The sequence below is a fragment of the Alosa alosa genome, chromosome 19 (genome assembly GCF_017589495.1).
Source record: "Alosa alosa isolate M-15738 ecotype Scorff River chromosome 19, AALO_Geno_1.1, whole genome shotgun sequence".
Taxonomy (NCBI): Eukaryota; Metazoa; Chordata; class Actinopteri; order Clupeiformes; family Clupeidae; genus Alosa; species Alosa alosa.
The window spans coordinates 27,750,313-27,765,950 of record NC_063207.1 but is presented as its reverse complement, the minus strand read 5'-3'; the positions used below and the strand labels follow the sequence as shown (position 1 = coordinate 27,765,950).

The following is a 15,638-nucleotide window of genomic DNA, read 5'->3' as shown; positions in this document are numbered from 1 at the left end:
CAGTTCTTATTTCACCCCAGTTTATTTTCTGACCCACTGAGCTTGTGTTGTGCAGAGTGAGAGAGGTGGAGACTGGGTGTGTGGCCGTGTTGAGAGAGTGCATATTCCCTACCACACACAACACAAGCCACTAATTATCATTCATTATCATATACTTCTGACCATTAACAATGTATTAACTAATGCATTGTATAACTAATGCATTAGTAATACATACCAGTTAGCAATCTAGCCAGTTCTTACATGTACTGCTTTGTGTTATTCATTCTTGATCAAGAACAATGACCTTCTCTGGTCCATTGGGCAGTCAGCCAAATTATGGTCAGCTAAAATTTATGTGGGATTTCTTTTTTCTTTTTTGCATAGTAAGTGAGTTTTTGTTTTTTCTTCTTTTTTTGAACCTGACTAGTGGATTTCTGAAGATTTTTTATTTCTTTTCCTTTTTGTTTTGCCAAGTGAACAATTAATCGCCTTTAAAGGATGTGCAATGCAGCTGTCTAGATGCTGGACTGTTGTTCCAGTTAAAAATGAACTTGACTCAATCTCACCCCCACTCCCCCACCCCACCCCAAACACCCACACCCCAAGGAAAGTCACATGCCTTGAGCCCTTAAGTGTGACACCGTGCTGCTGAATGTCCACTTCCTTTAATTGCCTCTTAGGTTAAAGTGGTCCCTGCCACGGCCTGGGCATTTTTTTCTTGTCAAGAAGGGACCTGCGCTCAATCATAGACAGAGCTGTTAATAGCCCCCCAGCAAGCTGAGCCTGCCGAGCGAGGGAGACAGGAGAACATCCCAGACACTAACCACAGCCATTAAACTAAAAAAAAAAGATTACTCCTTACCAGACTGCATCATGTTGGTTTCAGTCACAACGTTGATTTTCAAAGTTTCAAAACGGTTTGTCTGAGAAGCGTGTCCCACTGTGGCTAAGAAAGAGGGTAAAAAAACAGCATATAAACATTTGATACAGTGGCAAAGAAAAGAAGACAGAAACATTGAAGAGTGTAAAAACGGGACTGCTGTTATTGCTCCCAGTCCGCCAAGACAAGGGAAGTCCTTCTCTATTCTCTGGAGTTCAGCGGAGGGGGGGCGTGGGGGACATTTTGGCCAAGGCTCCCATTTAAAGTGTCCCATGTCACCTTGTGTGCAGTCTGGTCTGTGACACCAATGGTGATTATGTCATTATTTTGCTCCAGGGGGCTTTGACACATCTGTAGCCCCCACGCACACACACGCCTTCCCAGGCCCTGGCATCGCTCCCACCCTCTCTATGCGCCCTCCTCCTCCTCCCTCATTCCATCCTTCCCTCCCCTTTTTTTTTCTCTCTCTCTCTCTCTCTCTCTCGCTCTCTCTCTCTCTCTCTCTCTTCCCTTCATTAGTTTCACTGCCAGCCCCCTTCTTTCTCTAGACAAGAAAGACCCAACTCCAAGCTGCGCCCTTCCTTCTGCCCACTTCTCTCAGTCCTTCAGGCCATTCTGTGCCCCCCCCCTCACCCCCACACACACCACCCCACCCCACCCGCCACCTCCCTCCCTGTTCTCCAGATGTCCCTCTTTCCCCCACACCCACACACCCCTTTTTTCCATGTCTTTGGAAAAAGGAGCAGACGAAAAAAGGAGAAAAAAACTTGCCTCAATTGCAATCTGAGACAAATGACTTCATAACCTTTAACCTGGCCAAGAGTGACCCCAGTCTCACCACCCCCTCCAGCCCTCCAAGGCCAGAAGGAAGTTCTATTCTCCACTCTCGCATATACATTCAGCTGCATCATCTGTTCAATACCCACCCCAACAAAAAAAAATAACCAAATAGGCAACTGGTCTTGCTTTACAACAACTACACAACTATATCCAACAATATGTAGAGAAATGATCTTAAAATAGCATGATACTAACATTATTATGTACTGACATAATTTAGAGGCAAACGTGAATAAGAAAAATCCAAAGTTAGAAAAAGAAAGGAATACCAGATTGGGGGGGAATGAGAAGTAAGCAAAATAAGAAGACTGATCTTTTGTGGCATAGATGGGACAACCCTCCCCCCTCCAAAGTCTGCGTTGAGAAAGCAGCATATGGTGCTGGCCGAAAGTTTTCTTAAGTGTGAAAAATAGTTTGGACAAGGACAGCCAGTGCAGTGCGTAATCAGTGTCCGGCCATGTTTACCCAGCCTTCCAGCAGGAGCTTGCGGGCCCATTCAAGGCTGCGCTGCTCGGTCACTTGCTCACAGACGCAGACGCCGACACCGGCTTGCATCACATCCCTGCAGCACTTTGAAAGCGTCTTTATCAGGGCCGGGAAACCTGCAATCTGTTACACGCTAACTGTGGCACTGGAGCCAGCAGGGTTTATCAGACGGGGAAGAGGTTTCGTCTGGTATAGACTATCGATCACCAGGAGGACGAGTGCTCGCTGGCCACTCCGTGCTGTTTCATGTTCAACGGGACATTGTTCTTTTGAAGTTCGAGGCTCAAGTCCACAACAGAGCGCTTGCGGGGGCTTATTTTTCTCAAGCCATGACAGGAGGGAGAAAAACACACACTCACACACAAACATACTCTTATCCTTTTAAACCGTGGCCTTGAGACGTATTTGCTCACTGTCAATCCATTATCTCTTACGGAAAAAAACACAAGTGAAAAAAGGGAAAGAAAAGCCCTCCCTGCTGCCCCTTCTCATGAACCTGCAGTACCTGGGTTCACTTGCATACATTCACACATACAAAGAACATATTATTTTAGCTCTTAGCACAAACCCCACTATATGTGCAAATTTGACTATATTTCTATAATGGCAGAGACAGCTGTTATAGACCCATCAGAAAGCACAGAGGATAATAGGCACACACAGCCCAAAGAGTGTATGAGTTATAGGCCATATTGCTGTCAGTTGGGAATAGGGCTGCCTCTCTGATTTATTGCATGGCATGGCCTTGCATCAACAGGGGAAAGTTGATACAGCATGCAAACTAAGAGACAGGCCTACTATTATTAAAAACTATCTGCCAACACCATGAAAAGGGAGCCTTGAGTTGTTTTGGAAGTCACATCCCTCTGTCCCTCTCTCTCACACTTTCTTTTCCCCCTCTCCCTCTCTTTTTTACTGTCTCTCCCTCGTTCTCTTTGTACCCACACCATACCAGGTCACCTCCCAACTGGACATGCATGTACCAAAAACATGAGTAGTGTGATTGTTATTATTGCTTCAGTTAACACATGATTAATATTATACCTTATAAAAAGCTTATACATTTCATACACAAGATTTGGTGCAGGCACAGTAAATAAAACAGTCCTAATCAACATCAGGCATTTTCATGTTTGATTCAAAGTTCAAATATTGGGTAAATAACACTCAAACTAACCAAATGCAAACTAACCAAAATCCACTGAATCAACCTTCAGATTATGGGGCAAGCTGCAAGCTGGCCAAGGCATATGCCTACCTATCTATGCTCAGCTGCTTTTCCTGAACAAATAAAAACAGTCTCTGAGCACATTGTCTTTGGTGAGAAAGACATCCAGTCCCCTGGATTCCAGTAAAAAAGGGGGGGTGGGCAGTGGCTTGTAATAATTAACTGAATAAGGAAATGAAACCCTCTCCACGCAACACAAGCACTGAGGAAGAGGGGAGATGGAGATGGACAGCACAGATTCAAATGAGCACCAGGGAAGGCTCCCCATGGTGGCTCTTTTGTGCTGGAGCGATTTACTAGATCATGTCTTCATCTGTGCAGCTTGTCTCTCACGTACACACACACACACACACACACACACACACACACACACACACACACACACACACACACACACACACACACACACACACAGCCCAGTCCCCCTAGCCCACCTTCCCTTGGCTAGTCTCCCTCCTCCCTGTGTCTCTCCCTCCCCACCCACCATACCCCACCCCACCCCTCTCTCAGTCCTTGGATTGTGTGGCAGTTATCAGGAGGTAAGTCTCTCCTCGATCAATATTTACCCAACAAACAGCGGGGATTGGGCGAGTTTGTTTAGAGGGACGAGTGTGCACACACACAAGGGTGAATGAATGCTGGGTGAAGCACTGGGGGGATGTTTCGCCCCAGCTCCTGCTGCGCACCCTTTCTCTCCCTCCCTCCCTCCCTCCCTCTCCACCTCTCATCTTGTGTTTGTCAGTGGATAGGCCATGTAATGTCCTTCCTTCTTTCATGGAGGCCTTCTCTTCACACACACCCCCCTCTCTCTCTCTCCATCCTGCTCTCTCTCCCTCAACCCTATCATCCTTGGCAACCACCAAACACGGGGCACAACAATGCCAGTGCACTGATCACAGAGGGGAGAAACACAAAGGCAAGCAGGCAAGCAGACAGGCAGGCAAGCAGGCAGGCAAGCAGGCAGGCAGGCTCAGAGGCACAGATCTCACCGACGGCTCGTTAATAAAGGGGATCTCTTTTATGGCCAAAATCGGCGAGATAAGACGCCGCCAGAAACTGTGAGGAGCCTGCAAGCCGAGGGAAGAAGAGAAGAGAAGAGAAGAGAAGAGAAGAGAAGAGATGCTGAAACCTTACAGCACAAGGCCCATCCATTGGCAGCCCTGCGTGGCATTCTGCTGTCCTTTCTACATCTTGAGTCGATTTGGCCAAGCCAGTACATTTCAGTTGAGGAGGGGGCTCTGCTGAAGTCAATCAACTAACAGATACTGATAGGAAGTGATTTGAGAGTGATTTTTTTATGTTGAAGTGACGCTGGTCTCTCCAAAGGCAAAGAAAATACAAATATTTGGTGAGATGTCAGTAAAAAGGGGAAAAAATACAACAGGCATCCCCTACAATGTCAAGCCAAGACAATGTGTGTTAATTCCCTCTCAGATCGCTCACAGTGGGTCTGTAAACTGCCACTTTGTAAACTGTAAACTGCCATGTTTTGTCTCAATTTGTTTTACCCCTTCTCTTTTTTCCTGTTCACTTTGACAGAATCATGAGTAGTTAAAAGGGCTATATGAGATATTTATTTGGAGTTTGTGTGTGTGAGGGAGTCAGGCTTTGTGTGTGCGTGTGTCTGTGTGTGTGTGTGTGAGAGAGAGAGAGAGAGAGGAGAGAGAGAGAGAGATGCGATTGAGCGGTGTTCAGTGTGCAGCAGAGAGGGCCACGGCGGATTAGCCTTCACAATGCCCTGCAACAAAAGCACAACAGCTGATCCGTGTGATGCGGGGAGGAGGTGACAAAACAGTTAAAGCACGCTGCCGCTCCTGCCTATGGGCAAAGCAGTCAGCAGAGGCAGACAAAAGGGTTTGTGACAAGAATAACTCTCCCTCTCTCTTTTCTCTCTCTCTCCCTCTCTTTCTTTCTCTTCCTTCCTCTCTCACTCTGTCCCTCTATCCCTCCCTCTCTGTCTTTCTCTCCCACTCTCTCTCTGTCCCTCTCCCCCCACCCTCCAAGGCAAGCAGTCAAGAGGATCCAAAATACCAATACCCTTTTCTCCTTGACATTGTCTTCTCCTTACAGTCAGCATTTCGCTGCCCTTTCATAGTAAAAAAAAAGGAAGGAAGAAAGACACGGGGGAGGAGAGATTCCTCGACGGAATATTCTTAGCAGCACGGAAGCCACTTGCATTTCTTTACCTTACCTCTCGGCCTAAGAAAAGATTGGTGTGTGACTACGTAATTTATAGTCACTGCACCATAATGTATGCCCTGAAGAGTTAAAAGAGGAAAATAGTGAGAGAGAGAGAGAGAGAGAGAGAGAGAGAGAGAGAGAGAGAGAGAGAGAGAGAGAGTTGGAAGGTAGATCAGTAAATATCTGACTTGGTTTTGTAAGCGATGCGCTCTTAAGCCGTGTTTGAGCAGAGGCTCCAGTGGACGGCTCATAGAGCACACCTGCATGGCGAAGCAGTGTGCGTGCCAGGGAGGGAGAGGGAGCGAGTGCGTGGGGCCTCCCGAGAGCCCCAAGGCTTAAGAAGGGCACCTTTCTGAGCCATGTCAAAATCGCTCGCCTGTTTCAGAACACTGGTTTGGAGCAGCGGTGAAGGAGGGGGCGCTTCAACAACAACACACCAGCAAAAAAAAAGGGGGAAGGGAAGAAAAAGAGGTGTGTGTGTGGAGGGGAGGAAGGGTGTGTGTGGGGGGGTCGTCAGTAGGGGGTGCGGATGGGTGTTGGGGAGGTGGGATATCTATAACCTTTGTAATACCCCCCCCCCCTCACACACACACACACCCACTCCCCTTCACGACTCCCCACCCCACCCCACCCCACCCCCCTCCCCTTCCATTCCATGTGACATTCATTCATCAGCCAAGTGCGCTTGGCAAGGCTTCGCCTACGAGCTGCGTTCCAGTGACCACTAACCTTGGTATGTCCTGACACTCATGATGAGTATCTGCAGGACACAGAAGGCAAGCAGCCTGCTATGTCAGGCTTTTATTGTGTACCGCCGAGGCTGGGGACAGTCAGCATAATCAAACAAATGACCCCTGAAGGCTGTACCCCTCGGGGAGAGAGAGAGAAAGAGGGAGAGAGGGAGAGGGAGAGAGGGAGAGAGGGAGAAGGAGAAGGAGACAGACTCGAGCCAAAAGGACTTGGGCAGGGCTTTTTTTTTTGTCTGTCTTTCTTTTTTTTTCTCTCTCTTGCAGTACAGTACGTGATCTTGCCCCAGGAGAAAGGAGAGAAAAGACTGTAGCGGGCCATAGAGGAATGTTGCAAAAAAAAAAAAAAAAAAAGAAAAAAAAAAAGCTCAATTTGTTACATGGACAGGATTTTTGTTTGTTTGAAAGGGAAGGGCTGGTGCTCAAGGGCCATTTGTTGTTGTCCTGCCATACCTGTGCAGCTGCGTCCACTGTCACCTTTACACAGACCCATCACACCCATTACAAAACTCCATTATGTGCTACGTCTACGCAACCAATTTAGCAATTCCGCTAAATGCTAAATAAATCATTCTGCACCTCCACGCTGTACTTTTAGCCTGAGAACTCCGCCAAGACATAAACATCCACAAGCATCCAGTGCCCCCTGGTTCAGTGACAGGGTCGGCGGATCCATGTGATGACAGTATATTTAACACGGAGTGGAAAATGAGGGTGTCTGCGCGGGATGGCTGGAGTGGCATGGCTGGCATGCTTTTGCCCTGGCCCTTCGCCCTTCCAGCTCACCTGGCACGCAACGTTGCGGGTGGCCAGTCAGCGCGTGATTGATGGCCGCGGGGGGCACAGCGCAACTTTAAGGGTGGCCCCGCTGAGTGAGGTGTGCGAGAGAGGAGCCCTCATTGTCGAACTTTAACCTTGCAAAACTCAGACTTTTTTTTGTTTTAAATGTCCCCTCTGCTAAATAGATTGATGTGCTGACATGGCAGGAGTTCTGAGTTGTATGCGAGTGCTTTATGGAGATAGTTTGGGCAACTGCTTTATGGGGGAGTGTCTGCAGAGAGAGAGGGGGAAAAAAGTCCGCAACACCAGTATATGCTCCCAAGTTATAGTTTAATTACCGTGACGTTTCGGGCCCACTCAAGCCCTTCATCAGACACGACCTCTCCTTCACAATTTGTTTTATATTTATTTATGTTTTTTTTTTGTTTGTTTGTTTCCGATGCACCAATTCAACCGTTATACTTTTACACTCCCTTCTCTATTGTGAGAATAAGGTGCGTGTGTATGTACTGTATGTGCATGTGTTTTTTAGTGTGTGTGTGTGTTTGTGTGCACTCATGCAATACAAGGGCGCGTGCACACACACACACACACACACACAGAGCACAGCACAGAATCCTGCCCAAGGATGAGTGTGTGTGTTTGTGTGAGTGTATGTGTTAGTGTGTGTGTATGTGTCTGTGAGTGGGTGTGTGTGTGTGTCTGGGAAGTGTCTTGTCTTGCTCAAGGGGAGGTGGCAGGGTTCTTAGCGAGGCTAATCATCCCCATAGTGTCGAGGAGCAGGGCTGTCAAGGCTACTAAAGAGATCAGAGGATGGTTTCCAGTGCGCCCGTGGACTTGGCCCTGCCGAGCCCACTGAGTCACGGCACACACACACACACACACTCACCCCCACACACACACACACACACACACACACACACACACACACACACACACACACACACACACGGCCTCGCCAGGGCGGGCGGGCAGCACGGAGGAGGAGGAGTAGAGAGAGAGAAAGAGGGAGGGAGAGAGATGTCAGAGTCCCACTGTGAGACTGCCGCTAGCAGAGGAGAGGCACATGGTCTCACTTTCCTTCCTTCTGTCTACCTCCTTCTGCCTCCCCCCTTCCTTATCTCTCTCTCTCTCTCTCCCTCCCTCATCGTCTCGTTCCCTGCCTTTCACTGTTTCCCAATTCCTCTCCCTCCTCTTTCTCTCCTTCTGTCTCTCGTTCTGTTCTGCCCAATCCCTTTCTCTCTCTCTCTCTCTTTGCCACCTTTCTCTCCCTCTTCCTTTCTCTCTGCCACCTGATGCGTGTAGGAAGAGGAACAGTTTGTGTGCATCATGGGGAGCAGAGTAGGCACTGCTGGTGTGGCCGGAGAGGAAGTAGGGAGGGGTGGGGCTCGGACGAGTCTCTGAACAGCAGGCCATAACTGCTCACACTGGGCAGAGCAATGGGCCTGAGTTCAGCTGTCCATTCCTTACTGGGGTTAAATTAGTCTTACTCCTCCCATTTACATGGTTTAATAGTTGTACACTTCACTGACCATTACTATACTATACTTATGCTATACCATATGACTATTCCTATACTATCTATCCATGCTATATATCTGTCTATTTATCTATCTATCTATCCATGCTATCTATCTATCTATCTATCTATCCATTTACTTCACTATCATAAACTTGACCAGTGCAGTCCACAGTAGGCTTAAGTGTTGTGTTGTTCTCCCTTTACTGGCACATTGTTCAGTAGAGGAAGTGACTCACCTTGACTCAGAGGAGGAGACAATAAGAGTTGCTGGCCGTGGGATAGATTTGGTCACCCATATGTGTTCTAGATCTGCAGCAGCATCTTCTGCTGCCTGACGTGACATGTGATGTGACGTACAAGCCCTGTCCTGTGAAAACACAGAGGAGGAGAAAGGAAGAGTGATTTCATGAGAAAGATCAACACTGAGGTGTCAAGAAAAGAGAAGTCAAGATGTTTGATTGTGTGGCTTGTAAGGAAGCCGTTCAAGAATTGGGAACTTGTTGGCTAATGTTTAACCACGTAACATGCTGATTCGCACAGTGATTGCAATGGGATTCTCAAATTCCGTTAAAACGTTGAAATTGTCAATTGTTTGTTTATGAGAGTGTATGTGATTGTGTGTAACCTAACATCCCGAAAATATTGGCAGTATGTCAAAGATTTCATTTTCTGTTTTTAATTTTCTACATTTATTTTAGTTTGTTTACTTTTATTTTTGACTAGCCTACTGTCTATATAATATACGTTGATGTCATTGTGCTTCTATCAACTTCAGATCTGATTGGCAGGTTGTTACAGACCTGTGGGAAGCTGAGGGCTCTGAGAGTGAGAGAAAGAGAGAAAGGGGGGAGAGAGAGAAAGAGAGAGAGTGTCTGGTCCCTTTGTCTTACAGGAGCTTTGCTGCAGCCTTGGTTTTTGTTAATCAGAGACTTGGGATTGCAATCCAATCCGTTTATTAATGTCATTGTCTCCTTGTGTATCAGCAGGTTCCGGAGCGGTTCCTGGAAGTGGCACAGATCACGTTACGTGAGTTTTTCAATGCCATTGTGGCAGGCAAAGACGTTGATCCTTCCTGGAAGAAGGCCATATACAAGGTCATCTGCAAGCTGGACAGTGAGGTCCCGGAGATTTTCAAATCGCCCAACTGTCTACAGGAGCTTCTACACGAGTAATGACACAAAAAAAAATCACATTTCCCCTCCTGCTCCCTCACACCACACCACATAATACCAACGGCTAACGCCCTCCAACACCTCTTGTTGTTATGAAGTACGAAGTAGCATCACTATTTTGCCCCTCCCCCCTCCTTCACACTGGCTACCCTTTTGGACGATTTAGCTGTTCATATACATATTTTCATGTACATATTTTTTTCTTTCTTTCTTTCTTCCTCTGTGCTTCTTATTCTTCTTCTTTGGAAGGAAAACTCTGGTTGTTATATTTTTTTGACTGTTTCTACTTGATTCCTTTCCCTCTCATGTTTCATGCGATGCTCTTTAAGTTTCTGGGCATTATTATTCCACACTCTGGTGACTCATAGAACTGAAACTAAAAACTTTCCCGAAAACTTTCAGCCTTACTAGAGACCCTAAGGCCTGAACGGCCACCCCAAAAGGCTTTGGTTTCACCTGTGGGATGTGTGATGTGTGTGTGTGTGTGTGTGTGTGAGGGTTTTATTGCAGAAATACAACTTTACATTTGTAGCTTGTATAGATGTAATTATTATTTATGATTAATATAATTATTCCTATTGATGTTATCAATGCTTGCTACAAATTGACACGTGGTTCTCCTGTTTCTCATGGCAATGCTACATTTTAAAAAATAATAATAATAAATTATTCTTTGCACAAAAAAATAGAGGGGTATAAATTTTCTACCACCAAACAAAAACCAAACAAACAAAAAAAATCAAAGCAAAACATATATCTGACATGTTTTTGAAGGGACTGTGATAACCGCTTTCTCCATTTGGCCTTTTCTTTCTCGCCGTTGGCACGGGTCCAGTGTTTTTGTGTATTGTGTCCACTTTGATAGCGTAGGCACCAGGGGAGGCAGGCCCCGCTCAGCGGCAGCCTCCTTGACAGCGCAGCCTCTCCTGTAACCAAGCAACATGGCCATTTCACACTGGGCCAGGCCGGCTTTTGCACAAAAAAAGATGGATGCTTTCCCACAGAGAGAGACCATTCTTGCCCATTCTAAAAGCACACTGTCGCAGTCAGCCGTACGCGTGCTCACACAAGCACACACACACATATATACACACACACACACACACACACACACACACACACACACACACACACACACACACACACACACACACACACACACACACACTCACAAGTCCAATGAGGGCCCTCGATCCCCCAAAACAAGGGGTTTGTTGTTGTTGTCGCTCTTCCCACCTGCTGGTAGGGAAACACCTCTATTAATGGACTGAATTCTGTTTTATTGGTCTGAATGGTGGTATAGACACCTTTTAACTGAAGAAAAAATGTGTCATCTCCTCGACTAAAATATTATTATTATTATTATTATTATTATTATTATTATTATTATTATTATTATTATCATTATTATTCCTTTAATTATTTAGCGCAAATTTTATTTGAGGTCTAGAGCCCTTTTGTGATTGTTCTTTCACAGTGATTTCTTTTTCTTTACTGTTTTGTATTCATACTCTTCATAATATAAAGATTTCATTTTTCTTTTATAATAAGCTATGAAAGTGTACCGTTTATTACTGCTGAAACAATTTGAATTTAAAACAAAGCAACAAAACAAATGGCAAAGAAGGGTGTGTGTGTGTGTGTGTTAGAGAGAGAGAGAAGGTAACACATTTCTACATGAGGAGATTGAGTACTTGAACACAGATGGCCATAGTTCAGTCCTCACAATGTCATTTTGAAGACAGCAGAATTCAGTCCTTATGTTTTCATCTCTGTATATTTCCCTCACATTTGTCTTTTTTAAATGTAGAAGCTTCAACAGTGACTTGTCTAAATGTCGTGGCAAACAGTTTTTTCTTCCCTAATTTGTCTCGCTTACAGAAGTAAGGTTGGCTTTTTTGGAGGGCAAGGACTGGACATGTGATCTCTCTCTTTCACATCCCCCCTCCCTCACTTGCTCTCTCTCACACACACACACACACACACAAACACACGTGCGCACACACACACCCACACACGCTGTCTAAAGTAGCAGTGCTGTTTGCATTTGTAAAATACAGCTGATGAATTGAAATGCAGGACCTGCAATTATTGTCAGCACAATGCCTTAAAAAACCTGCTGACTTGTAGATTAATGGGCACAAAGCAGGGTGAGGTCCCGTCATTATGCTCCAAGCACTGGCAGGATCTGCAGGCACTGGACAATGCAGACAATGGTAGGAACAAAGTGCCAACGTTTTCACTATGCATTGTATTAAAAAAAGAGAAGTGATGTTAGACCACACGTTAGAGAAAGAAAAAGAAACAGACAGGCACAGGTCTTCTCAACTTAACAGCCCTCCCACCCCTTATTGTTGTTGACAGTCAACTGCTTTTGTGATGCTAGCTTTCAACAATATACGGGAAACACTTCTAAATAATCGTCATGAGCTTGAACACTTGTATTAAAACTGATTATACCTCTTGCGCAAATATGTAATCAGAAAACTGTACCTGTGTTAGTACGTTTTAGTCACTTCCTTTTATTGTAATGCTCAGTGACACTGTTGACCTAGAGATGGTCAAAGCAGCATCCATTTTAGATATTGAAATCGGCACAGAGGATTAGTTTGGAAACACTGGGCAGTGGAAAGAGCTAAGAAAATCCACTATGTTTTAAAAGCAGTCATGTCATTCATAACTTTGCACCAGACTAAGTGTGGAAACCACTCAAATAATACTCTAATACTCAATACTCAAATACTCAGTCTGTAGTGTCAGTTTGAGCTGCCTCAAATGATCATTTAATGTGTGTGTGTGTGTGTGTGTGTGTGTGTGTGTGTGTGTGTGTGTGTTTGAAGGGGAGATATCTAACAAGCTGTCTGTGCCTCGAATCATAAACACCAGCAAATTGTTTTAAGGAGATAGCACAAAATTAAGTCAGATCATTTCAGCATACACTCCCAGTGATCTCAGCTCTTCATTAAGTGCTGTCCTCTTTGACAAAAAGGCTTCATTCTCTTCATTGGAACTACATTGCAACTGCAACATCAGAGTGTCATTGCATTTCCAAATGGTGACAGCTATGCATTAACTGTGAGGTTTTTATTTTTTACTTTTGTTCATGTCATTCAGTATCACAGTGGTGGAGAATTAGGTCTTTTAAAAACACAAAAGGCATTTTTAGAACAAATTTTTGTGTGCTGAAATTTTCCTTGAACTCTCAAGGTTGAAATTTGCAGTAGGATCTGATATTTAATACAGGATAATTTTCACATATTATGAAAGGTAGCACAGAAGCAATATTGTGTGTTTGTACTGTATGTATGTGTGTGTGTGTGTGTGTGTGTGTGTGTGTGTGAGAGAGAGAGAGAGAAAGAGAAATACTGCAGTGTATCTGTATACAATCTATGTAAGAGAAAAACAACTCATCCCTTTCATAGATGACATATTTTATACCCTTTATTTGGTATCTCTCACTGTTGTACAGTTTAGATTTGATTTGAAATTGCATTGTGTTGAATCAACAGAATATAAGTATGTGATGTTGAATAGAACTATGTTGTCACCATTCCTCTAGTCTCTTCTTGAGAGTATTAGGACATAGAAGGTTAGAATTCAACTTGGCAATTCAGCCATTTTTCCTGAAGAGCTCAGTAGCAATTGCCTGATTCAAATCTGTCCTTTAACCAAACAGAGATGGTGGAGCACCAGAGGTGTCAAGATTGTATTCTTTTAAAAAGTCCAACTTCACACTTCATCACTGCTTGTGATTTGAAGGTCCTGCAACCACTCTCTGGCCCCCTGTGACTTTGTATTTCTGGGAGGAAATATTGTGTCTGTTTGCTTTGTTCCAGTTTGGGTTGTGGGTTGGATTGGTGTGCTGTGTGTGAGTCCAGGGCATCTCATGTGTTTTAGTTTTACATTGAAAGGCGCAGCTGGAGCTGAGCTCTTCATTCCATACATCCCCTTGTGATGTTTCTTCTTTGATTTGAGAGGGGGAGGCCAACTTTCTTGAATAATCTTGAATATTTCTGTGTTGTATGTTATTATTTTTTGATTGAAGTGTTACCCTGTGTACTGCACCCATACTTTTATGGAGGCTTCCACAAAAGATATCCACACTAAACTATAGATGCTAATTTCAAGCAAATGATTTTGATGTAAACATTTCACTGTGACACAGTCAGGATTGAACTACTTTCAGCTCACTGATATTTACCATTTCCAGGGTGGAATTGCTATTCTGTTTAGATGGAAGAATTACATTGTAGTCACATTGTCACAAAGTAAACTCCCATGGGTTTAAGCTTTCAACCTGTGAACAAGTGTACACCCAGCTGGAGGAGTGTCTGTTTTGTTGAAGAGGTGTAACAGTGATCAGGTTATTATCTCTTTGACTGTTTTGGCAAACTCCAGCAGAAGTGACTGATATGTTCCATAACAAAGGGACAGCTAGAAAATACTGGTATGGGGGAAAATGTGTACATTATTTTTTTCCGTTCTTTCTTTTGAGGGCAGGTTTAAGGGATGGGGTGGGGGGAAGGGTGATTACATGTATATGGATACGTGTTTCTCAATTTTTCCACTCTTTGTAAATGTTTGAGCTATATTCCTACAGGGTCCTGTGTCCCTTAGAGCGTTTTTAAACTTAATTCACCCTGGTTGGGATGTGTGTAAATAGAACCCAAGAGTGAAAAACTACTGCCTTTCTTCTCCCATTAGCAATATGATGTAAATAGCATTGTTACGCTTTTTTTGTATTAAAAGAATTGTTTGATTCTAGTAAAAGTAATTCCAGCTGACGTTTCATGACACAGTATCTTTGATGCATATATAAGAAGAATTAAAAAATACATGAATTATTTGACCTGTACACATACATAGGTAACAAGTTGCATTGTGGATTTTTGTTGTCAATTCGTCTTGCAGAATTTTCATAATTTATTGGTTTAATTTATCCTAATTTATTTGGTGAAGATGTACAATTTTGTTCTTTCAAGGACATACTGTAATATTATTTGGTAGAATCAAACACTACGATGCTCTACTCAGTAGAGGAGAGAAAAAAACAAAGCACTGGAAATGCGAGTAGCCAATGGAATACCATGACCTGCTGTTCAAGAGGAAACTTGACATCTGTGGAAAAAAAGGAGTATGTAAAAAAAAAAAGTTTTCTTCTGTTTTGTTTGGAAGGTAAAAAAAAATAGTTTCTTTTGTGTGTTTGCCTTTTTTTTGTCTTTTTTCAAGTTCTTCAATCAAATCTTTACCTTTGCTTTGTACCACCTACACAATACAGTAGTTGAATTGCCTGGTGTGCCTTCCATCTTCTATGAACTGAATGTATGTGCAGTACATATGCAAGCTTGTGCAAAATAAAAACAAAGTCCAATCTGTTGGTCCTCAGAAATCTGTTACAAAACTACACTATTTTAAACAGTTGGTCTCGCTCACATTCAAACATGGTATTCTCATACATTCAGACACAGAGACAGTCACAGAAACACACACACACACACACACACACACACACACACACACACACAAACACACCTACACCTAATTAGGCTATTTACTGATTTAAATATGAATGTGTTATGGAGTGTTGGAACAGCCCTCTATACCTCTTCACAATAAGCCAGTGGAATTGACAGAAGCCTGCAAAGCTTGGCAGCACACAAATCATCATATACTTATGTGACAGTTTGTCAGTGACATTGTTAGTGCCTTCGACATGGCATAAAAAGGGTTTTAAAACATATTTATATTCACACACACACAAACACTGATCCTTCCACATTCACGCACTCATGAATAAATAAACACACACACGCACCCTTAT

At 44.0% G+C, this 15,638-nt stretch overlaps 1 protein-coding gene across 1 annotated transcript in view; it reads left to right on the top strand.

Annotated features, from left to right (window-relative positions):
* prox1a (prospero homeobox 1a) overlaps window positions 1-15,188 on the top strand; it is a 38,367-nt gene extending 23,179 nt beyond the window's left edge. Inside the window, exon 6 of the mRNA XM_048227350.1 lies at window positions 9,632-15,188. Within this exon, the coding sequence (XP_048083307.1) occupies window positions 9,632-9,817 (186 nt within the window). The 3' untranslated portion in view covers window positions 9,818-15,188. The remainder of the gene's footprint in view (window positions 1-9,631) is intronic.
* Window positions 15,189-15,638: the final 450 nt, after the last annotated feature.